At 36.4% G+C, this 25560-nt stretch overlaps 1 protein-coding gene across 1 annotated transcript in view; it reads left to right on the forward strand.

Moving 5' to 3' along the window:
* AGPS (alkylglycerone phosphate synthase) overlaps positions 1-25560 on the forward strand; it is a 155927-nt gene that overhangs the window by 56775 nt on the left and 73592 nt on the right. The window contains exons 9-10 of the mRNA XM_023212321.2: positions 14382-14507; positions 21240-21348. Of these exons, the coding sequence (XP_023068089.1) occupies positions 14382-14507; positions 21240-21348 (235 nt within the window). The remainder of the gene's footprint in view (positions 1-14381; positions 14508-21239; positions 21349-25560) is intronic.

Genomic DNA, 25560 nt, shown 5'->3' on the forward strand with positions numbered 1-25560 from the left:
CTCCCCCAAACCTTTAATAGGAAGAGATGTGATGTGATTGTTGATCTTATTTTGTTGTTGTTTTCTTTCCTTTCTTGAAAAGTTGATTGATGTTGGTCTTCTCCTGACCATTTCTAGATGATAGGCTTTGAAAAAAAATTATTAAGCTTTTTATTTTTTATTTAATGCAGTAAGATGCAGATAACTGGAATAAAATTGAACTTATTTGTTGAGAGTGTTAAAGATCCTCAGTAAATTAGGATTTTATATCAGATAAATAGATTTGTCAATTATTACAGTTTATAATGAACTTCAGTGGGCAGAATAATAGTATTTAATGAAAAAACCTCTAAAACATCCTGTATCAGTATTCCATTACACTTGAATGAGGCATTATCAGCACAGCATTTTTTTTTTTATAACAAAGAATGGCCTTTTATGTCACCAATTTTGTATCTTTATTATAGCATTTGATGTAGTATTTTAACCTTTCCAAGTTTTCTTTTTTTTTTAAAGGTTAGAATTAAAATTCAAGGAACATATTTCCTTGAAATTTAAATGACATTTTCTCAGAACTTCTGCTATTTTACCTACTAGTTCATTTCCCTAAATGCCAATATAGAACTTACTTTTTTGCCTCCAGTAGGCTATAACGTAGTTCCTACAGCTATTTCGATCCCAGTTAAAGTTCTTCGTCATTAAACTTCTATGTCCTTCAGATTCTACTTCAGTTGAGGTAACCAGTTTAAAACATCCTGCCTTTTCTTTCTGCAAGCTTAAAATGACACCAGTACAGTAGTTGGGTAGCACAGATTTTAATTGCTTTAACTTGTAAATCACATTGATGTTAACATGATAAAATTTAATGGAAGCTGCTAACATGTCAATTATGGATTTGGAGAATTTTTTCTAGGTTTATTAGATATTTGGCTACTTTAGTTTATTAGTTAATGTCTGAGGATGTCTGACTCGAGTGTTTTTTCTGCTTAGGGACAGCATCACTAATAACCTCACATTATCTTTTTTTGTTTCTAATAGCTATTAGCTCTCACTGCAAACCTCAAATATAGCTCTTAGCTGTGTGACCTTGGGCAAGTTACTCACCTTTAAGCCTCAGTTTCTTTACCTATAAAGTGGGGATCATAATTCCTACTTTGGGGTTTTTCGTCAAGATGAAATAAGTTAATAATGTGAACTCCTTAGAACTTTGATTCATTCCACTAATTTTTATTGAGCACTATTTGTTTCATTCAGGCTGACTTTAAATATTCTTTTTATGTGCTATAGACTCCAAAATTTATATTATCATCCTAGACTTCTTTCCTGAACTGATATAGCCACTTGCCTAATTGATATCTCCACCTGTGTGTTTACAGACATTTCAAACTCCACATTTTAAAAACTGAATTTTTAAAGGAAAATTTTGCAATCTTGCCTCCAAAATGTGTCTGTTCTGTAGCCTTCTTCTCTTCAGGAGATGGAATTCAGTTCCTTAGGCAGCTTGGGCCACAATCTTTGAAGTCATAGATTTTTGTTTTATGTTGCTTTATAATAGCTTGAGATATAATTATCATCTAATATGTACAATTTAATGTGTACAATTTGATGCGTTTTGACACATGAATATAACCATGAAACCATCATCACAATCAATATAATGAGCATATCCACCAACCTCAAGTTTTCCTCTTGCTCGTTTATAATCCTTCCCCACTCCCACCCACAACCCTTAAGCAACCCCCCAGCAATCACTGATTTGCTTTCTGTCACTGTAGATTTGTTTAAATTCCCTACAATTTTAATAAAGTGGAATCCTACAGCATGTGTGGGAGAGGGGGTCTGGCTTCTTTCACTAGGCATAATTATTTTGAAATTCAGCCATATTGTTGCATTTATCAGTAGTTCATTTCTTTTTATTGCTCAGCAGTATTCCATTGTATAGATATGCCACTGTTTTGTTTATACATTCACCTGTTGATGAATACTTGGATTATTTCTAGTTTTGGGCTATTACAGATAAAGCTGCTATGAACATTCATGTGCAGGTTTTTGTGTAGACATATACTTTCATTTCCTTTTGGTAAGTAACTGGTAATTGAGTGAATAGATCAAAATGGTAGATATATATTTACCTTTTTGGGAAACTATGAAGTTTTTTCCCAGAGTGATTATATCATTTATATTTCCACCAGCACTGTATAAGAGTTCCAGTTTCTCCATATCCTTGCCAATACTTTGTATTGTTAGTCTTTTTAATTTTAGTCTAAACTTTAGTAGATGCATAGTAGTATCTCATTGTAGGTTTGTTTTGTTTTTTTTTATTTTGAGACAGTCTCACCCTGCTGCCCGAGCTGGAGTGCAGTGGCACGATCATGGCTCACTGCAGTCTTTACCTCCCTGGGCTTAGGCAATCCTCCCACTTCAACCTCCTGAGTAACTGAGACCACAGGCAAGTGCCACCATGCCTGGCTAATTTTTATATTTTTTTGTAGAGATGGAATTTTTTTGCCATGTTACCCAGGCTGGTCCCAAACTCCTGGGCTCAAGTGTTCTGCCCACCTTGGCCTCCCAAAGTGTTGGGGTTATAGGCACGGGCCCCTGTGTCTGGCCTCATTGTAGTTTTAATTTGTATTTCTCTAATCACTAGTGATGTTGAACATCTTTTCATGTGCTTATTTGCCATCCGTATGTCTTTATTGGTGAAGTTCTCCTTAAATTATTTGCCCAATTTTAAGATTGGGTTGTTTTCTTACTATTGAGTTTTGGAATTCTTTATTTATTCTGGGAATAAGTCTTTTTTCAGATATATGCTTTGCAAATATTTTCTCTCAGTCTGTGGTTTCTCCATTTTCTTACAGTATCTTTAGAAGACTAGCTGTTTTTAATTTTAATGAAGCCCAGTGTATTAATTTGTCTTTGTATCATGCTTCTGCTATTGTATCATAACGCAAGGTTGTAGAGATTTTCTCCCATTTGAGTTTTATAATTTTTAGTCTTACATTTAGGTCTCTGATCAGTTTTGAAGATTTCTGAGTTATTATTTGTATATGGTGTAAAACTGGATTGACGTTAATGATTTTTGCGTATGGATATCCAATTGTTCAGCACCATTTATTAGAAAAGATTATCCTTTCTTCACTGAGTTGACTTTGCACCATCATTTTAAAAAAAATCTGTTGTCTATATATGTCTGCTTCTAGTTTTGGACTCTATATATGTCTGTCTCTGTGCTAATACCATACTGTTTGGATTACTATAGCTTTATCATAAGTCTTTTTTTCAAAGTTGTTTTGGCTGTTCTAGGTTCTTTGTATGCTAGTTTCTGTTAAAAAAAGAAAAAGTCCCATTGGGATTTTGATTGGGGTTGCATCGACTCTATATATCAGTTTGAGGAGACTGACAGCTTAACAATTTAGATTCTTCTGACCTGACCCATGAACATGGTATATCTTTACTTTTTTGTAGGTCTATAATTTCTCTCAAGAGTGTCTTATGGTTTTCTAAGTACGTGTCTTTCATTCTGTCTTTCAAGATCTCATTCTGTTGTCCAGGCTGGAGTCTAGTAGCACCATCATAGCTCACTGTAACCTCAAACTCCTGGGCTTAAATGATCCTCCTGCTGCAGCCTCCCCAGTAGCTAGGCATGTGCCACCATGCTTGGCTAATTTTTTAATTTTTCTGGAGACAGGGTCTTGCCATATTGCCCAGACTGGTCTCAAACTTCTTGCTTCAACCTATCATTCCACCTTGGCCTCCCAAAGTGTTGGGATTATCAGTATGAGCCACCGTACCTGGCCTCATATATTTTTAAAAATAGGATTTGTCCCTAAGGAGTACATATTTTTTGGTGCTGTTGTAATTGGCATTTTTAAAAATTGTCAGTTTCTGGTTGTTCTTTAATACTGTATAAAAATACAGTTTTTTAAAATGCTGATCTTATATCCTGCAACTTTACTAAAATTCACTATATTTTAACAAGCTTTTTTTTGTATATCTCATTGGATTTTTTACATAGATGGCTATGTTGTGTGTGAATAAGAACAGTTGTCTTTCTTTCCAATCTGTTTGCCTTTTTTTCTTTTTCTCACCTGATTGTACTGGCCAGATAATGTTGAAAATAAGTGAGACTTGTTCCTGATTTAGGAGAGATGTGTTCAGTCCTTTATTATTAAGTATTTGTTAACTATAGGTGTTTTTTGTAGATACCATTTATCAAGTTGAAGAAGTCCCTTTCTTGTGTTAGTTTATAGAGTTTTAATTAGGAATGGATGTTGGATTTGTGAAAGAAAATGTTATTTTGTGTCTTATAGTAGAGGTTAAGTTGAAGTAATTTATTTGAGTTCAGTCTTATTTTCTAAAGTAGAAAATCAGTGCTAATTTTTTTCCCAATTATTGCTTTAGTGACATGCCACAAATTTTGATATATTTATTTTCATTAATTTGAAAATGTTTTCTACTTTTTTGATTTTTTTCTTTGATCCGTGGTTTATTCACCATGTATATATGTTATTTAGCTCCCAATTATTTTGGGATTTTTCCAGATATCTTTCTGTCATTGATTTCTATATTCTGTTGTGTTCAGAAAACATACTTTATATGACTTGAATCCTTTCAAATTTATTGCTACTTGTTTTATGGCCCACAATACAGCCTATTTTTAAAATGTTCCATGTGCAGTTGCGAAGAATGCGTTTTCCTGCTGCTGTTTGGTGGAGTAGTCTTTAAATGTCTGTTAGGTGAGATTGACTTATAATGTAATTCAGATCTCTTATATTTTTTATTTTCTGTCTACTTGTTCTGTCAGTTATTGAAGGGGGGTATTAAAACCTCCAACAATAATTGTAGATTTGTATATTTCTTCTTGCAGTTCTATTTTTGCTTGATATGTTTTAAAGCTCGATTATTAGGGGGATAAATGTTCAGGATTGTTATGGCTTCTTGATTAATTGACCCTTTTGTCATTATGAAATGACCTCCTTTATTTGTGATAACATGCTTTGCTCTGAAATCTGCTTTTTCTGATATTAAAATAGCTATTGGAGTTTTCTTAGCATATCTTTTTGCTTTTTCCATTATTTTACTTTTAATTAGTTTGTATATTTATATTTAGAATGTTTTTCTTATAGGCAGCATATAATTGGTTCTTTTCTTTTTATCTAATTTAACAATCACTACCTTTTCATTGAGGTGTTTAGATCATTTATCTTCAGTGTGATTTATTGTGGTTTAGTTTAAATCTGTCATCTTACTATTCATTTTCTGTATTTCCCATCTGTTTTTGTTCTTCTTTTCCTCTTTTACTACCTTTTTGGGATTTTAAAAAAATGGTATGTTTTATCTCTTTAGTTTCTTTAGTAGCTTTAAATTTTTGTTTTGTTTTTAGGATTTGTAGTATACATCTTTAACTTGTATCAGCTACCTTTGAGTGATACTGTAACACTAAGTATCTTGTGTATTTACCCATCTAGTTAACCTTTCCAATACCCTTAATTTTGTCTGATGTTATTTGCCTTCTGCTTGAAGGACTTCTTTTAACATGACTTTAGTGTGGGTCTCCTGTTGGCAAATTCTAATTTTGTCTGAAGAAGTCTTTATTTCACCTTTGTTTTTAAAAAAGATATTTGAAGTGAGTATATAATTGTAGATTGATAGTCTTTCAGCAGTACAAAGATGTTGCTCCACTGTTACCTCACTTTATTGCTTTTCATGAGATATCTGATATTATCTTTGTCTTTGTTTCTGTGTATGTAATGCGTTTTTTTCCCCTCTGGCTGCTTTTTTCTTTTTTCCTTTGAGACAGAGTTTCGCTCTTGTTGCCCAGGCTGGAGTGCAATGGCACGATCTCGGCTCACCGCAACCTCCACCTCCCAGGTTTAAGTGATTCTTCTGCCTCAGCCTCCAGAGTAACTAGGATTATAGGCATGCACCACAGGCCCGGCTAATACTGTATTTTTAGTAGAGATGGGATTTCACCATGTTGGTCAGGCTGGTCTAAAACTCCTGACCTCTGGTGATCCACCACCTCAGCCTCCCAAAATGCTGGGATTATAGGCATGAGCCACCACACCCAGCCTAGGTTGCAGACTTTATGATGCTTAACCTAAATACTTCAGCACCATCTCCTAAAGACAGAAGAATAGTGTTCTTCTTTATAAATACAATACCATTATCATGTCTAAGAAAATCAGTAGTAATTTCTTTTTTTTTTTTTTTGAGACAGAGTCTCGCTCTGTCGCCCAGCAAGCTGGAGTGCGTCCCAACCTCTGCCTCCTGGGTTCAAGTGATTCTCCTGCCTCAGCCTCCTGAGTAGCTGGGATTACAGGCATGAGCCACCATGCCCGGCTAAGTTTGTATTTTTAGTAGAGACGGTGTTTCTCCATGTTGGTCAGGCTGGTCTTGAACTCCCGACCTCAGGTGATTTCGCCCGCCTCGGCCTCCCAAAGTGCTGGGATTACAGGTGTGAGTCACTGTGCCTGGCCCCCTCTGGCTACTTTTAAGATTTTCATGTTATTACTGGTTTGAGCAATTTGATTGTCATGGACCTTGGTGTAGTTTTTCTCTGTGTGTCTTTTGTTGAGGATTTGTTAAGCTTTTTTGATTTGTGGCTTTATAGTTTTCATCTAATTTTGACAAACTTTGTCCATTTTTTCTTCAACTATCCAACAAACCCCCCTCCCCACCGACCTTTAGGGACTCTGTTTACTCACTTATTAGGCTCTTTGAAGTTCCACAGCTCACTGCTACTCTTTTGGTTTTTTTCTTTTAGTTCCTGTTGCCATATCTTGAAGTTCACTACTGTTTCATTTTGCTATGTCTTTTCTGCTCTTAATCCCATTAAATATATTTTTAATTTCAGACATTTTATTTTTCATCTCCAGATGTTTAATTTGGGTCTTTTTATATGTTGCATGTCTCTACTTAACTTTTTGAACATATGGAATACAGTTATAATAACTGTTTTAATGTTCTTGTCAGCTGTGTCTAACATGTGTGTTAGTTCTGGATTGGTTTTGATTTTCACCCCATAATGATTATGGGGTATTTTCCCACTTCTTTGTAGCTTGATAATTTTTATTTTTTAATTTTATTTTTATTATATGTGTATATTTTTTATTTTTATTTTTAATTTTATATTTTTAATTTTGAATGGTAATTTTTGATTAGATGGTAGCCATTGTGAATTTTGATGTTTTTCAGTTCTACAAATATTCTTCAGCTTTTTTCCTGGGATGCACTTGTTTGGAAACAGTTGATCCTTTAGTTGTTGCTTTTATGATCTTTTGCTTTTTTCAGTCTGAGGCTAATTATTTTCCCCTATTGTGGTATGACATTCTTGGGTATCCTACCTAATACTCTATGAATTAAGAGTTTTCTCAGTTGGGCTAGTGGAAACAGGTACTGTTTCTGGCCCTCTATGAGTGCTGGCACTGTTCTCTAATCTACTGGTGTCCAACCCTTTGAATGTGAGGACTTTTTTGGTGGCAGATATCGTGAAAATTATGCATAGACCTTTTTTTTTTTTTTAAGCTCATCAGCTATTGTTAGTGCTAGTGTATTTTATGGGTGGCCCAAGACAATTCTTTTTCTTTCAGTGTGGCCCAGGGAAGCCAAAAGGTTGGACACCCTTGCTCTAATCCATCTGGATTATTTCTTACTCTGGTCTTTGGTATTTTACTGACTTGCATTTACGTTTCATTACTCTGCCGAAGACCTGAGGGGTATGCTCTGCAGATCTCCAGGCATCTCTCTTTGTGCAGCTTTTTTCTGTACTTTTTCCTATGAACTCTAAATGCCTTGATTGCCTACAGCTCTATGCTCAATCTCAACTCAGTGTTTGCCAAGTTCTGCCTGGATTCTGTTTCCGTGGAGTGCTAAACTAGGGTCCAGTCACAGTGCTCACCACCTTTGTTTACTTTCTCATAGGGATCACCGTCCTTCCTGACTGCATGTTCAGTGTTTGAAAACTTTTTTTTTTTTCTTTTTTAAAATACAGGAATGGGGTCTCGCTCTGTTGTCCAGGTTGGTCTTGAGCTCCTGGCATCAAGTGATCCTCCCGCCTCAGCCTCCTAAAGTGTTAGGATTACAGGCGTGAGCCACCATGCCTGCCTGTTTCTTCTATTTTTCTGTGTTTTAGTCTTTTTAGGTAGGAGGGTAAATCCTAGTTCCTTTTACTTCAGTTTGGGTAGAGGGGGAAGTTCCTGCTCTGCTTTTTATTTTTTTCATCACACTTCTAATTATTCTGTATAATTTAATGATGATTCTTACTAATTTCAGTTTCCTTTACTATTTCTCCTTTTTTTTTTTTTAGCAGCATATACATTTTCCTCAATATTTCTCTATAATATAAACACCATAATTTAGGGATTTTTAAAGTGATATATCTGAAGCTCAGCTCATAGTCAGTAAATATTTGTTGTTTCAGTATTGAATTGGAACACAAGTGAGATAAAGTTTTTATTCCCGTAGAGCTTCATGGCACATGGTAAATGGTTAATGAACACAGTTATTTTTATCTAGCATAGTATGGGGCAGAGATGTTATTTTATTAAAAAAGAAATCTTGAGTTAGGCATGGTGGCTTATGACTATAATTCCAGCACTTTGGGAGGCCAAAGCAGGAGGAATGCTTGAGCCCAGGATTTGAGGCTGCAATGAGCCATGATTGTGCCATTATACTCCAGTTTGGGAGACAGAGTGAGACACTTCCTCAGGGAACATGGGGGGTGAATGTTTGATTAATTGTATGAGTAAATCTGTGGACCTTTCTTCAGCAAATTTTTCTTACCAGCTAATGGCATTAGCAGAGACACAGACCTTTAAAGGAGAAAGTGGCCAAATGTATATGATCTTAGATACCATTTATTAAGCACTTACTATGCACCAGCAATTGTTTCTCACTAAATTTGCATATTGTGGTATACTGTGGTATGCAAATTTTCTAGCAACAGTAAATGACAAGTTTCAAACCCAGGGATTTTTGTTTGTTTTCTTAAACTTTTTGGCAAGAAAAACCCAGGTTTTCAACCATTACACTTTCTTCACTTATTTAGTAGGAAGTTAGTAAGATTTTAAACAAAGAAGTAATTTAAAGGAGTGGTAGAGCTCCTTCAGCATGGGGAACATCTATCTTTTTTTTTTTTTGGTATCTTTATCTTTTGCTTTACACAATTCCTGGTATATAGTACCTTCTTGTAATTGGAGAAGGTAATGAAGTAACCTCCCAGACAAAATAAACAAATTAATAGTATATATAATATTGGATATACTGATAGAAATAAAGTGTAACACCCCACTGTCAATACTAGACAGGTCAATGAGACAGAAAATTAACAAGGATATTCAGGACTTGAACTCAGCTCTGGACCAAGCAGACCTAATAGACATCTACAGAGTTCTCCACCCCAAATCAACAGAATATATATTCTTCTCAGTACCTCATTGCACTTATTCTAAAATTGATCACATAATTGGAAGTAAAACACTCCTCAGCAAATGCAAAAGAACAGAAATCATAACAGTCTCTCAGACCACAGTGCAATCAAATTAGAACTCAGGATTAAGAAACTCACTCAAAACTGCACAACTACATGGAAACTGAACAACCTGCTCTTGAATGACTACTGGATGAATAACTAAATGAAGGCAGAAATAAAGATGTTCTTTGAAACCAGTGAGAATGAAGACACAATGTACCAGAATTTCTGGGACACATTTAAAGCAGTGTGTAGAGGGAAATTTATAGCACTAAATGCCCACAAGAGAAAGTAGGAAAGATCTAAAATTGACACCCTAACATCAAAATTAAAAGAACTAGAGAAACAACAGCAAACAAATTCAAACGCTAGCAGAAGACATGAAATAACTAAGATCAGAGCAGAACTGAAGGAGATAGAGACACAAAAACCCTTCAAAAAATCAATGAATCCAGGAACTGTTTTTTGAAAATATCAACAAAATAGACCGCTAGCCAGACTAATAAAGAAGAAAAGAGAGAAGAACCAAATACATGCAATAAACAAATATATAGGGGATATCTCCACTGATCCCACAGAAATACAAACTACCGTCAGAGAATACTATAAACGCCTCTACACAAATCAACTAGAAAATCTAGAAGAAATGGATAATTTCCTGGACACATACACCCTCCCACATCTAAGCCAGGAAGAAGTCGAATCCTTGAATAAACCAATAAGAAGTCCTGAAATTGAGGCAGTAATTAATAGCCTACCAACCAAAAAAAGTACAGGACTAGAGAGATTCACAGCCGAATTATACCAGAGATGCAAAGAGGAGCTGGTGCCATTCCTTCTGAAGCTATTCCGGGCAGAGACACAACAAAAAAAGAAAATTTCAGACCAACATCCCTGATGAACATTGATACGAAAATCCTCAATAAAATACTGGCAAACCAAACAAATCCAACAGCACATCAAAAACCTTATCCACCACAAGCAAGTTGGCTTCATACCTGGGATGCAAGGCTGGTTCAACATATGCAGATCAATCAACATAATCCATCACAGAAACAGAACCAATGACAAAAACCACATGATAATCTCCATAGATGCAGAAAAGGCCTTCGATAAAATTCAGCGCCCCTTCATTCTAAAAACTCTCAATAAAGTAGGCATCAATGGAATGTATCTCAAAATATTAAGAGCTATTTATGACACACCCACAGCCAATATCATAGTGAATGGGCAAAAACTGGAAGCATTCCCTTTGAAAACTGGCACAAGACAAGGATGCCGTCTCTCACCATCCTATTCAACATAGTATTGGAAGTTCTGGCCAGGGCAATCAGGCAAGAGAAAGAAATAAAGGGTATTCAGATAGGAAGAGAGGAAGTCAGATTGTCTCTGTTTGCAGATGACATGATTGTATATTTAGGAAAACCCCATCGTCTCAGCCCAAAATCTCCTTAAGCTGATAAACAACTTCAGCAGAGTCTCAGGATACCACATCAATGTGCAAAAGTCACAAGCATTCCTATACACCAGTAACAGACAGAGAGCCAAATCATGAGTGAACTCCCATTCACAATTGCTACTAAGAGAAAAAAATACCTAGGAATACAACTTACAAGGGATGTGAAGGACCTCTTCAAGGAGAACTACAAACCACTGCTCAAGGAAATAAAAGAGGTCACAAACAGATGCAAAAACATTCCATGCTCATGGATGGGAAAAATCAATATCATGAAAATGACCATACTGCCCAAAGTAATTTATAGATGCAGTGCTATTCCCATCAAGCTACCTCTGACTTTTCTCACAGAATTGGAGAAAACTACTTTAAACTTCATATGGAACCAAAAAAGAGCCCATGTAGCCAAGACAATCCTGGGCAAGAAGAATAAAGCTGGAGGCGTCACACTACCTGACTTCAAACTATACTACAAGGCTACAGTAACCAAAACAGCATGGTACTGGTACCAAAACAGATATATAGACCAATGGGAAATAATGCAGGCCTCAGAAATAACACCATACATCTACAACCATCTGATCTTTGACAAACCTGATACACACAAGCAATGGGGGAAAGATTCCCTATTTAATCAATGATGTTGGGAAAACTGGCTAGCCATATGCAGAAAACTGAAACTGGACCTCTTCCTTATACTTTATACAAAAATCAACTCAAGGTGGATCAAAGACTTAAACGTAAGACCTAAGACCATAAAAATCCTAGAAGAAAACCTGGGCAGTACCATTCAGGACATAGGCATGGGCAAAGGCTTCATGTCTAAAACACCAAAAGCAATGGCAACAAAGCCAAAAGTGGCAAATGGGGTCTAATTAAACTAAAGAGCTGCTGCACAGCAAAAGAAACTATCATCAGAGTGAACAGACAACCTACAGAATGGGGGAAGATTTTTACAATCTATCCATCTGACAAAGGGCTAATATCCAGAATCTACAAAGAACATAAACAAATTTACAAGAAAAAAAAAAAACCCTGTCGAAAAATGGGCAAAGGATATGAGCAGACACTTCTCAAAAGAAGACATTTATGCAGCCAACAGACATTAGAAAAATTGCTCATCATCACTGGTCATTAGCAAAATGCAAATCAAAGCCACAATGAGATACCATCTCATGCCAATTAGAATGGCGATCAATAAAAAGTCAGGAAACAACAGATGCTGGAGAGGTTGTGGAAAAATAGGAATGCTTTTATGCTGTTGGTGGGAGTGTAAATTAGTTCAACCATTGTGGAAGACAGTGTGGCAATTCCTCAAGGATCTAGAACTAGAAATACCATTTGACCCAGCAATCCCATTATTGGGCATATACCCAAAGGATTATAAATCAGCCTACGATAAAGACACATGCACATGTATGTTTATTGCATCACTATTCACAATAGCGAAGACTTGGAACCAACTCAAATGTCTATCAATGATAGAATGGATTAAGAAAATGTGGCACATACACACCATGGAATACTATGACCATGGAATACTATGCAGCCATAAAAAAGGATGAGTTCATGTCGTTTGCAGGGACATGGATAAAGCTGGAAACCATCATTCTCAGCAAACTGTCACAAGGTCAGAAAACCAAACACCACATGTTCTCACTCATAAGTGTGAGTTGAACAGTGAGAACACATGGATACAGGGAGGGGAACATCACACCCTAGGGCCTGCGATGGGGTGGGAGGCTAGGGGAGGGATAACATTAGGAGAAATACTTAATGTAGATGACGGGTTGGTGGGTGCAGCAAACTACCATGTCACGTGTATACCTATATAACAAAACTGCACGTTCTGCACGTGTAACCCAGAACTTAAAGTATAATAATAAAAACAATGCAAGTAAGAGGTACCACTTGGGGAATCATCAGTTAAAACAAGTGATTTAACTGTTTCCCATCTGTGAAAATAGGAATAATAATAGTGTCAGCTTCATAGGGTTGTTGAGCAGATTAAATGAATTAACACACCTACAAAAAAAAAAAAAAAAAGAAATAGTTAAAGTGTGTACTTAATGATTTGCTTCTGTATAATGTCGAAGTTTGTTTTGTCCTGAGAGTAAGTGAAACCTGTCTTTACAGTACCTGGTACATCTTAGGGCTCCATGAATGTCTTCTTCTTTTCCCAATTTCATAAAATTGAGTAAAAGGTTATGTTTTAAAAGAAAATTGAGGAACAGTAGTGTTTTAAGAGAAAATAATTCGTAGTATTTTGTTTGAAGATGGAGTTAGGGAAGAAGTACCATGTAACAGTCTGATAATCTTCATTTATCATAAATAAATGGCTCTTCAGCCATTTATTTAAGCTTCTTTTTTATAGATGGATATTTACCTCTTAAAACTAAATAACATATTGAATATTTAGTGGAGAAACTTTTATTATAAAACAGTTGATGTCTTTTAAAATCTTGTTTTCCTAGCAGCAAAATTAGAATAGATAGAGAATTTGTATTGCTGATACGCAAAACCTAACAAATTATATTTAACCTAATGGGCTTTCATATTTCGGATTACAACTTTCACACCATACTTAAATATAAATATACAGATGTGGCTGATATATTCTACATCTCTGCGTGGCTTACTTGAAAAATAGAACAGTTGCTTAACTGGATGACTATCAAAATGGTCAACACAGATTGATGGGCTTGAGTGCAGCAGACAGCGGGTATGCAGATGGTGGTGTCTGTACCATTTGAGAAGAGATGGCTGAGTCTTTAAAATGATTTCATTGGAATGGCTTTGGTGGAGTTGCAGTAAAGGGCATCTATTCAATCTCAGGTGCTGTGCAGATGGCAAAGCCAAGATAATGTAGAAAAATGAGAAACAAGTGACTATTTAATGTACAGTAATGCATGATCTGCATCACAAGTAAATGAAGGTATTACATGCAGGAAACCTAGCCAGATGCCTGTACATTAAAACACATGATTCCTTGAGAGAATTAAATACAGGCAATTTGCTCAGATTTTCTGCAGGCCTGCTGCATATTACATTAGGGTAGAGAGAACAAGAGATTAAGTGCTTTATTTATTGAAAGTGTTTAGGTAAAGCTGGCAGTTAATTAAACATAATCCAATCTCCATATATTTAAATTACCTCTTTGTAGAAAAGTGGGGAAGAACAGCTGGCCTTAAAACAAAAGGATGTAAGGAGTATGATTATCTGGTGAACCTGTGAAAACTAGAACTTCTTTTAGACTACATTTTTCAGTTTTGTAACATTTTCCACTAGGCAAAAGCTTAAAACAATTTTTTAGGACTAGTGTGATAAAAGTATCTTTTTTTTTTGGCTATGTAGGAATTAATAAATTCAAATATCAATGACATGGAAATTTTAAAGTGGGAGGTTGTTAATGTGTTGACTGCTGTGTGTAATGGGACCATTTTCACTGTAAAATGTTACGTTTTTGTTTTTCAGCTTAAAGAAAGTGGTTATTGTACAGGTCATGAACCAGATTCCCTGGAGTTCAGTACTGTAGGAGGATGGGTATCTACTCGGGCATCAGGCATGAAGAAGAATATCTATGGCAATATCGAGGACCTGGTAAATATTTTTCTAGTTATTATGTAATAATTGATTAGTATATAGATATTACAAAATTATTAGAAGCCTTTAAAAATTAACAGTTGGGGCCAGGCACAGTGGCTCACGCCTGTAATCCCAGCACTTTGGGAGACCGAGGAGACCTCATGAACAGGCAGATCATGAGGTCAGGAGATTGAGACTATCCTGGCTAACACGGTGAAACCCTGTCTCTACTAAAAATACAAAAAATAATTAGCCAGGCGTGGTGGCAGGCGCCTGTAGTCCCAGCTACTTGCGAGGCTGAGGCAGGAGAATGGTGTGAACCTGGGAGGCGGAGCTTGCAGTGAGCTGAAATTGTGCCCCTGCGCTCCAGCCTGGGCGACAGAGTGAGACTGCATCTCAAAAAAAAAAAAAAAAAGAGTTGGACGGTAGATCCCCCCTTCCATAAGTATACTCCTTTTGACTATAATAACATTGAACATGTATAGTAGAAAGTTAACCGAAACATAACTGTGGTCATTATTTAAGGATGCCCCTTTTCAAGCAACTACGTTTTAAGCTTTGTAGATGTTTCACAGTATCCAGCTCATAAAATACAGTCAGTTCTCTATATCCACTGGTTTTGTATCCACAGATTCAACCAAATGCAGCTCAAAAATATTTGGAAAAAAAAAATAACAATACCACAAGGAAAATAATACAAAAAATACAGTAGAACAACATTTTACATAGTATTTACATTGTATTAGATATTCATAAATATTCTAAAATGATTTAAAGCATGTGAGAGGATGTGCATAGGTTTTATGCAAATACTGTGCTGTTTTATGTAAGGGACTTGAGTACTATGGATTTTGGTATCCTTGAAGGTCCTAGAACCAGTTCTTTGGGGATACTGAGGGATATCTGTATACAAATATTATTTTACAAGCCTTGTGGAAATGAAGTCTTCAACTGTACCATGATTTTAGTCCGTTTACTTAGATGATTTCATTGTTGCTACTCTGTTTCCTTAGGAGATTTTGCATTTTTCTGATAATAATTTTTCCTGTATAGAATTAAAAAGGCTGATTGAAATTGTTCTACCAAGTAGTGGTATGACCTGTCATGTTTCATGTTCACACTACTTTTTGTAGCTGATATGGTGCCACTTTGCTGGGAGTTAGTATAATAATAATATAAAACTCTGGACACCCTAGTTAGGGATTAGGTATCATTTGTTCCATTTGTAGCTTTTTCAGTGATTAGTTGTGTGAGTTTGTACAAATTGGTTTACCTTTCTAAACTTCAGTTTCCTCTTCTGTAAAACAGAATAATGATATTTGCTGCATAGAATTATTGTGAGGAGTAAAGGACATAAAATGAAAACTCAGAATCTCTGATGTGTAGTAGGTGCTTCATAAATGTTGTTTCCTTATCATCAATATTTTCATAGTAGTTTAAAAGAACTTTAATTTGAGACCATTAAATGATGTTCCCAACATTATTCCTGGAGCTATTTAGCTTTGCTTTTGAAATCTAAAGTTTCCACATTTTCATCAATATCTTTGTTGATAGGAATATTAAATCTTTAATAAGATATGTTGGTTCTTTATAGTTAACACCAAGGAATTAAAAACTTTTGTCTATATTGTGAATACTTTTTAAATATTTCCATTATCCTATTTATTTTTCTTTATTCAGGACATTTAGAAAAGCACATTTTTCTTTTTGCAGTTAAAATAATCTAAATTCCATTTTGGGGAGAAAATTTGATCCTTTTGCTATTGGATTATTAAGGACTTTATCAACGTTAAGCAAATATTTGGTAAACAGCTACCTTTAGCACTGCGAAAACATGTAATTTATTTTAATCATTTTTTGGAGATATTTAAGGGATACAAATTAAAAGTGTACCTCCTAGTGTAATTGTTTACATTAATAATTACTTAGCACATTTTATTTTATTTTATTTTTGTTTGTTTGTTTTTGAGACAGAATTTCACTCTTGTTGCCCAGGCTGGAGTGCAATGGCGCAATCTCAGCTCACTGCAACCTCTGCCTCCCAGATTCAAGTGATTCTCCTGCCTCAGCCTCCAGAGTAGCTGGGATTACAGGCATGTGCCACCATGCCCAGCTCATTTTGTATTTTTAGTAGAGATAGGGTTTCTCTATGTTGGCCAGGCTGGTCTCGAACTCCTGACCTGAGGTAATCCTCCCACCTCAGCCTCCCAAAGTGCTGGAATTACAGGCATGAGCCACCACACCTGGCCAGCACATTTTATTTTTAACTTAAATTTTTTAACTCTGCAATATATAGTATCCTCTGAAGCTGTCTTAATTTATATTATTTGCTTTTGTGAAAATTTTACTAAAGTTGGTATTCTTTTAATACGTGTGGTTACAATGGAACCCATGAAAAAAATTAAAGAACATGTTAATATACTTAACAGTGCATATTTAATTAAAGCACAGTAAGTAATGATGCTCATAGCTTATTTAACTATTCGAAAAAAGTTGAAGATAGTTGTTTAGTCCAAATTTTTTAACAATTTAAAAGTTTTAACATCTGAAGAGTCAGAAGTCTGTGTACAGTGGGATAAACTTTTCATCTTAAATTCTGGTTCCCACTTGTTTTCAAGGTCATTTTAAGGAATTCCAACAATAGTCCATCTCAAATACTTCTTAATTTAGTGAATATCTCTTCACTAACCGATTTCCTGAGCATATCTGATTACACTTTCTTATGCTAGTGTTACAGAGTTGAAGCTCATCGCTATTAGCGGTAATCCATTGCTTCTGTGAAAGGAGCCTTGCTACATTCTTCAGTTGTGAAGCACTATTAGAAGGAAAAACATTGAACTCTGTAGTGACAAAACCAAACTAAAAATTCTGGATCTTCACAAAAGAAAGTAAAGTATGATGCAGTGAGCATTTCATTTTGAAGAATTTTTGAAGAAAATGCTTCTTTTAAAATTACAATTATGAATATACAATTCAAGCAATTAGAAACTTGTTTTTTATTTAAAAATATTAATTACAGAAGTATAAAAAATGTATGCTATAGCTGGGCGTGGTAGTTCACACCTGTAATCCCAGCACTTTGAGAGGACAAGGCTTGAGGCCAGGAGTTGGAGACCAGGCTGGGCAACATAGCAAGACGTCATCTCTACAAAAAATTAAAAAATTAGCTGGGCATGGTAGCACATGCTTGTAGTTCTAGCTACTCAGGAGCCTGGAGTGGGAGAATTGCTTGAGCCCAGGAGTTTGAAGTTACAGTGAGCTATCATCCCACCACTGCACTCCAGCCTGGGTGACAAAGCAAGACCCTATTGTTTTTTTTTAAGTGTCATGTGTATATTAAATACATATCATTTTGAACATTTTTAACATCTTTGTATTCATCCTTCTGTCATGGGATTCTTGGGGTGTCAGTTTTTTAGCCAGAAACCTCTGGCTGGCGGCACCTTTGCCCAAGTTTTGCTTGGGCCCACTGGGCTTTTTCAGCCCACTCAGCCTGGCAGGCTGTGCTTGGCTCATGCTACTGGTCTGGATCCCATGCTTGCCAACGGCGAGCCAGGCACAGAGCAGTGAGGAGTGTGTGAATGAGTGAGTGTGGAGTCTGGCCACAGCACATAGCCAGGGACGCCAGCTGTGGCAGGACGGGCAGCTTCAGGCATTGGCTCCCTGCAAGGCTGCATCTGGACCAGGCATACTGCAGGCAGCTTTCGTTGCTGGCACCAGGGAATGTGGTGGTGCCTGGAAGCTTGGAGATGCCAGAGACTACAGAGCCCCAGAGAGTGTGTCATAGCCCTGGCTCAGGGAGCTCCTAGGTCTGGGCTCCTTAAAGGGCCACAGCTCTTCTCTCCTTCTCTCCTGTCTTTCCCTCCCATTGCCCCCCATGGGGCAAACAAAGGGTGTGTTTCAGCCCTGTTTCTGTTACAGTTCTTTCAACTCCGCCATTTGGCAAGTTGTGCGTTTTTGTCCCACATCCAGGAAGAATGAAGTATGTAGACAAGTGGGGGTGAGCAAGGTGAAGGGGTGCTTTATTGAGTGACAAAACAGCTCAGAGGAGACCCGTACTGGGTAGCTCCTTTCACAGGTAGGCCATCTTGACAAGCATCCAGCTCTCAGCAGAGAACCCACAGTGGGTAGTTCCTTTCCACAGGCAGGGCATCCTGATGAGTGCTTAGCCCTCAGGAGAGAGGAGACACACAGTGGGTAGCTCCTCTCTGTCGGCAGGGCGTCCTGATGAGTGTCAGCTCTCAGCAGAGAGGAGATCCACAGTGGGTAGCTCCTTTCTTCAGACAGGTCATCTGACATCTGCCCAATTCTGGCTGAGTCCTGGGTTTTTATGGGGTTCAGAGAGGAGGAAGTGTGTGCTGATGGGCCCATGGATGGTTATGGGCAGTCCTGGAATAACCATCATAAGTTCCCACTCTGGTCCATGGAACTGGCAGCGCAGCCCCCAGGCATCAGGCCCTCCCTGGCTTGAAGATGGGGTTTCACCAGGGACCGCCCATTTCCGCCCAGGAGCCTGTCTGCCTCCTACAGCTGTTTATGGTTCCCAGATGCTCAGGCTGTTCGTGCTGAGGGCCTCCTGCAGGCCAGTGCCAAGCTGCCTGCAACCCCCACTTATCCTCCCTTCTGTGCCTCATTGGTGCCCAAAGTCCGGAGGCGGCTGAGGCAACAGGGGGCTGGCATGTCAGCACTGCCCTGAGCATGCACACACCCGGCTGGATTGCAGCAGCGTCCAGGCTCGGCCTCAGTTTTTCTCCAAGATTGGAGCAGGTGCCAGAATGGAGAGAAGCCAGGCAGTGGAAGCAGGCACTTCTGAGCCTGCAGGGGCCCGGGGATTCCCAGGCCCCCAAGAGTCTAGTGATGCCTGGGTCTGCAGCCACAGCTGGGTGGCTGCAGCTATGTCCAGGAGGGTGGGATTCCTGTGTGCTCCTGGCCCCCAAGAGCACAGGGATGCCTGGGTCCAGAGCCACAGCTGGGCTGCCACAGCTGCGCTGCCGCAGCTGCACTCAGGAGTGTGAGGCTTTTGCTCTGCCAACTAGGAAGGGGGTGGGGCTTCGACCTGTTTCCGGCTCCTGTTGACTCTATGAAGTGCACAGCCCTGATCATGCCACTCCTACTGCAGCCAATGTCTTTGCAGCAGCCACTCCAGATGGGCTGCTGGTGCTATCACTTCTAGAACTGTTTCTAGGCATACAATAAGCACATAAATATATCTAGTTTTTAATATAAAAAAGAGGACCATATGTGTTTAATCTGCTCTTTATGTTATCAATATATTAACATGTAAATGAACAGGTTTGCACCATCATTTTTAAAGAGTTATATAATTCTTTTATTGAGAATGCATGGTTTATTTAATTCCCTCTTTTTTTTTTTGAGACGGAGTCTTGCTCTGTTGCCCGGGCTGGAGTGCTGCGGCCGGATCTCAGCTCACTGCAAGCTCCGCCTCCAGGGTTTACGCCATTCTCCTGCCTCAGCCTCCCGAGTAGCTGGGACTACAGGCGCCCGCCACCTCACCCGGCTAGTTTTTTGTATTTTTAGTAGAGACGGGGTTTCACCGTGTTAGCCAGGATGGTCTCGATCTCCTGACCTCGTGATCCGCCCGTCTCGGCCTCCCAAAGTGCTGGGATTACAGGCTTGAGCCACCGCGCCCGGCAATTCCCTCTTAATGAACATTTAAATTATTCTTGATTTCAAAATTACAGAAAATAAAGGGAAAATAATCTTTTTAGTAATTTCTTTGGTATACATCTGTAATCATTTTCTTTGGGTAAGCTCCTTTAGTTGATTTGTTGGATGAAGAAGTTTATCCATTTTAGACTTTGGATTCTTACAGCCAAATTGCCCTATAAAAATTTTATACCAATTGACATTCTCACTAACACTATGAGAATCTTTGTATTTTACTGGACGTTTTATTTATGTTTTTGTATTTTGTTAATTGCTAGTGAATGTAAACTTTTAAAGGGTCCTCGTTGGCAATTTTTATTTTGTTTTTTGTGAATTACTTATTGATGTTCTCTGCTCATTTCTTTCAATAATAAATAGACTGTTGTTATTTATCTGTCCAAAATTCATTCTAAAAATATATTGGATTTTTACCTAACCACTTCTGATTCCGATCTCAGGAACTATTTTTAGAGTGATCCTCCTTCCCCAGTATACTTCCTTTCTCATTTGTATGATGAGTCACACATCTCTTTCCTTCTCTTAAAACTCAGTCATTGCTTCTGCTGCTTCATCCCAGTTTTGACCTGATCTTAGTTAATATTTAATTATTTTCATTGTTTTCTACTAAGTGGGATTGAAGGTGGGGATAAAGCAAGAATAATTTTTTTTTCTTAGAATTCTAATTGTCTAGTATTCATGCCTGACATGAATAATATGCTTCATCAAGATTATGATTATTGCTTAGTTTTTGAGTCCTTTAGTTCTGTGCCATATGGATAACTCTAAATTTGGTTTAAATAAATGTGTTATTCTATTGTTCTTAAGATAATGAATATCCCTAAAACAATCTAAATCAAGAGATGTACAATCTTAGAATGGTTTTTCCCTCTTTTAAGGTTATATACAAATTTAACTTTAGTCTAAAAATTACTAAAAGATACTAGAATTCTTAAAAACATCACAATTTATTAACCCAATACTTTAAAAGTAGGTTTTACACAAATATATATGAATGTCTGTACATAGACACACATTCACTAACAGATGTCTAGAATTTACATCGTGTATTGTATTAAACAGGTGGTTCATATAAAAATGGTAACACCTAGAGGTATAATAGAAAAAAGCTGTCAAGGACCTCGTATGTCAACAGGCCCTGATATCCATCACTTCATCATGGGATCTGAAGGTAAATATAACTGTAAATTTATTAAGAAAAAATATGGGTTAGTCATGCAGTTTTGTGAAAATCTTTATATTGTGACATCAGATCTTTGAAAGACATGTTTTGTATGTTTAAGGAGTTTTTAAAATTTTTATTTTAAGACTATAAAGTTTTATTAGAACATCTGATTAAATTTCCTCTTACATTATGCTTTTTTATGTTTCTAGAGACAGCTTGATCTTTTAATTTTTATTTCAGAATTTTTAATGAGTTTCAGGAAAAGTGGTCATTAGGATTTAAAATGGTTTATTTTGACATTTTGTATTATAGTATTCTTAAATCTTGTCAGAATTATCGGGGGAAAGGATTGATAAAGCATTATCTTATTGTCTTGTCTTTCTATAATTATGTCTTTTATAAAGTTAGTTACTATTTGATTTTTAGAAGTAGAATTTAAAATTCTGCTGGTTCACATATATTTTAAACTTCTGTTGATCTTTTAATTTTTCACCACACAAATAGTATCATTTGCTTGGTTACTTAATGCTGGGTGGATTTGAATGTAGTTCATCTCATCTAAAATATTTAAGTCCTGTGCAGATCTGGAAAGAAGTAACCTTAAAATAATTATTATGTAGGCATGGTGAATTGTATGGATAAAGTAAACATGGGCTTATTTTTCAATTTTTAGAGTGGGAGAGGGACATTCCTTATATTCAGAGAAATAAGTTAAAAATAAGCAAGTATTTCTAGATTAACAGAGCTCATTACTCACTTCAGAAGGTGGTCCAAGCTGCAGAAGATATATTTTGGTAACATTTAGCCATATTCATAAATTAAAAAGCAGGTACAATAAACTAAGATGTTAGGCTTAAATTCTAATCTTTGACAGTAACATCAAAGAGGGAAAAATATAATGAACTATGTTTCTTAGTGATGTAATACAGATCAGTTGTTTGGCTGATGACCAGTACTATAGCTTAGATGTTTTTCATGGTAACCAGTGACAGACCTTTGTCAAGATATCTCACCAGTTTACTCAGTTTATTCCTTTTCTGATCAGCGTACTCTTCTATGAAAAAACAAAACTATATTTGTAATAAGAAAAATAATATTCAATTCATTTAAAATAATGTAGTTAATATTATTCTGGGACTTCTTACACTAATGCATCATCTACAAATTAGAAGAAATAACTTTTTGCCATCAGAAGTCAAGTTGAATAACAAAAATAGGTATTAAAACTCATAATTGTTCATTACATTATTGATATTTACATAGTTGGACTCAACTCTATAAATATAAATAATTTTTTTTCAAATAGCCACATTATACTTTTTTTTCTCCCGTCAGTCAGCCTTTTACAAATTCTAGTTGCTAGATATTATGCTGGGACATTTGAGACAGATAATAACAGACAATTATATAACAGCATGACAAATTAAATGATCAAGTAAAATGCAGAAGAAATACAGACAAGATGAAGTTGATAGGTGCTTACAAAGGCTTCCCCAGAGAGACCATACCTAAAGTGGTCTTTGAGGTTGATAAGAAGAAAATAATTCCAAGTCAAGTTGAGGGAAGACAGAAGAGGGGAGTTGCCCTGCAGAATGACCATCATATTGGTGGGCTTAGAAATGAGAAAGGGCCGTGTCTGCCTCATTACGAGGCTGCCGGTTTTTTAGTATGACTGGAATTTAAGGTTTAATTGTGGAGTAGAACAGGCAGTAGGTCTAGGGGCAGAATGATAAGGGCAACAGGGTAGCTGGAGAGATAATTTGGTCTTTTCATGCCTTTTAAAATGGTTTGAACTTTTATCTAAAAGACTGGGCTACCTCCATAGGTAGTCACTAACTGTATGATTTTAAGGAAGGGACAAACTCATTATAATAAAGTAAGCAAAGAACTGTTAAGATTGGGCTGGGCGTGTGGCTCACACCTGTAATCCCAGCACTTTGTGAGGCTGAGGCGGGTGGATCACTTGAGGTCAGGAATTCAAGACCAACCCGACCAACATGTTGAAATCCTGTCTCTACTAAAAATACAAAAATTAGCCGGGTGTGGTGGCACATGCATGTAATCCCAGCTACTCGGGAGACGAAAGCACAAGAATTGCTTGAAGCAGGGAGGCAGAGATTACAGATTGCAGTGAGCCGAGATTGTGCCACTGCACTCCAGCCTGGGTGATGGAGTGAGACTTTGTCTCAAAAAAAAAAGAAAGAAAGAAATATAAGAAGAGATATGGTTTATTTAAAATTTATGAGACTAAATTACTGTAGTTAAATGAGATTTTATTACAAAGTCCATGCAACATAGCATACTGATATAAGAGCATGAACCATGAAGTCTAGATTTCCATCCTGATCTAGATTTCCATCCTGATTCTACTACTTATATTTCCATGTCTTTGTATAAGTTAGATAATTTTCAGTGCCCAATGTCCTCAGCCATAAAATGAGAGTAATAAAATTATTCATCTTCATAAATGTGTTATAAGGATTAAGTGAGATTATGCTGAACAATTTAGTGTAGTAAATACTATTGTGGCTGCCTATTATTTTGATATCAGTGATCATTTGATCCCTAATCCCCATTTCAGTTTGTGAATATAGAGTTATTTTAATATAGGCCAGGAGACAGCATGATTGAAATAGTAAATTTATATGAAATCATATTCTTAAATGTATTTTATCTGCTATTTTGACCTGCCTGTATAATAACCTCCTGCCTTAAATGTGAATCATAAACTTTTTCTTGAGCTTTAAAAAAATTTCTTTTACTTCAGTTAAATCATTTGATGACAACCTTGAAAGTATTACTCTCCAAAACCTATTTTCTCCATCCCACTAAGTTCTATATGTGATTAACCATATTAAGTTTAATGCATTTGTCTTATTTTGTTTTATGAATATTTCATAATGATTTTTTTCAACAAGTAGCTTTCTCCTATTTTAGATGCTATAACATGAGCAGTATAATGAAAAATATAATAAATATTCAAGCATTTGAAATGCTTTCCATTTGGTTTCTATATATGGTATTTACTATATATGGATATGCCCTTCTATTTGAAAAACAAAGTACATTTTTGCTTTTTAACCCATGACTCACCATTTTTTTAGTCTTTGTCTACAATTAAGGAGATTAAATACTCAATGTCAGTTCTTTTTTAAAGTTTCACAAGTTATTCTTTGCTTAAATGAGGATCATCCTTTGGTAGGTTCCTCAGGAAAGGCACATCAGGAATATATATTCCCTGGTTTTCTGTGGCTATGATACTTGAAGGACAGCTTGAGTGGATATACCTTTTGGTCATTAATTTCTTTAAGTTTCTTGAAAATGCTGTTTCCACTGTTACTTCGATTTTATACACTATTTTAAAGAAATATGATACCTGTTTAATTTTCTTAGTAGACTAATTTTCTTTTTTTGCCTGGAGGCCTTGAGGATTTTTTTTCTTGATTGCTGAAGTCTAATACTTTTGCAACTTAGAGTTGATAGGCCTGGGTTATTTTGCTTCAGTACCCAGTGGACCCTTTCTATTTGTAGATTCAGGTCTCCTTTTATTTCTGTAGTTTTTTTGGATTGTAGTGTTAAATATTAGGGTTGTGTTGGTTTTTTTTTTTTTTTCATTGTTTCCGTTTTCATCCTCAGGGATATTGATTATACATATGTTTGACTTTCTTTGCTAGTTTTCCATTTCAGTCACTTTTTCTCTGACCCTTTTTCTCTGACTTCTTAATTTTCATTCTCTTGATTATTTTTGTTTTGTTTTTTCAATGCCCTTTATTAAGTTTTAATTTGAATCTATTTTGTATTCTCCTTTGGGTAGTTTATAACATAGCCTTTACTTTTTATGTGCCTTTTTTTGGTTCTGTTTCTTTCCTCAGTTTAGTCAGCTCTTGTTTCATTTCTTGTTGTTGGTTTTTGTTTGTTTGTATTTCTGATTCAAGGTATTTTTTCATATCCCTGATTGCTTGCTTGACTGTATTTAATTCATGTTGTGTTACAGCTTTCTTCAGGATCATGGTTGGTTTTAGGGTTGAGACTTTTCACCAGTAGTAATGTTTTTATTGGCATTTTCTGACTTTTGTAGTTGTTTTGTTTACAGATCTGGTCTGCCTTTTTCTAGTCCTATTGGTTACTTGGAAAAGGCTCCTATTTTGAGAGTGTTCTTTCCTGACACTTCTACCCTCTGCTATACTATTTGTTTATAAATGGTGGTGTTTTTAATGA

The sequence above is a fragment of the Piliocolobus tephrosceles genome, chromosome 11, assembly GCF_002776525.5.
Source record: "Piliocolobus tephrosceles isolate RC106 chromosome 11, ASM277652v3, whole genome shotgun sequence".
Taxonomy (NCBI): domain Eukaryota; kingdom Metazoa; phylum Chordata; class Mammalia; order Primates; family Cercopithecidae; genus Piliocolobus; species Piliocolobus tephrosceles.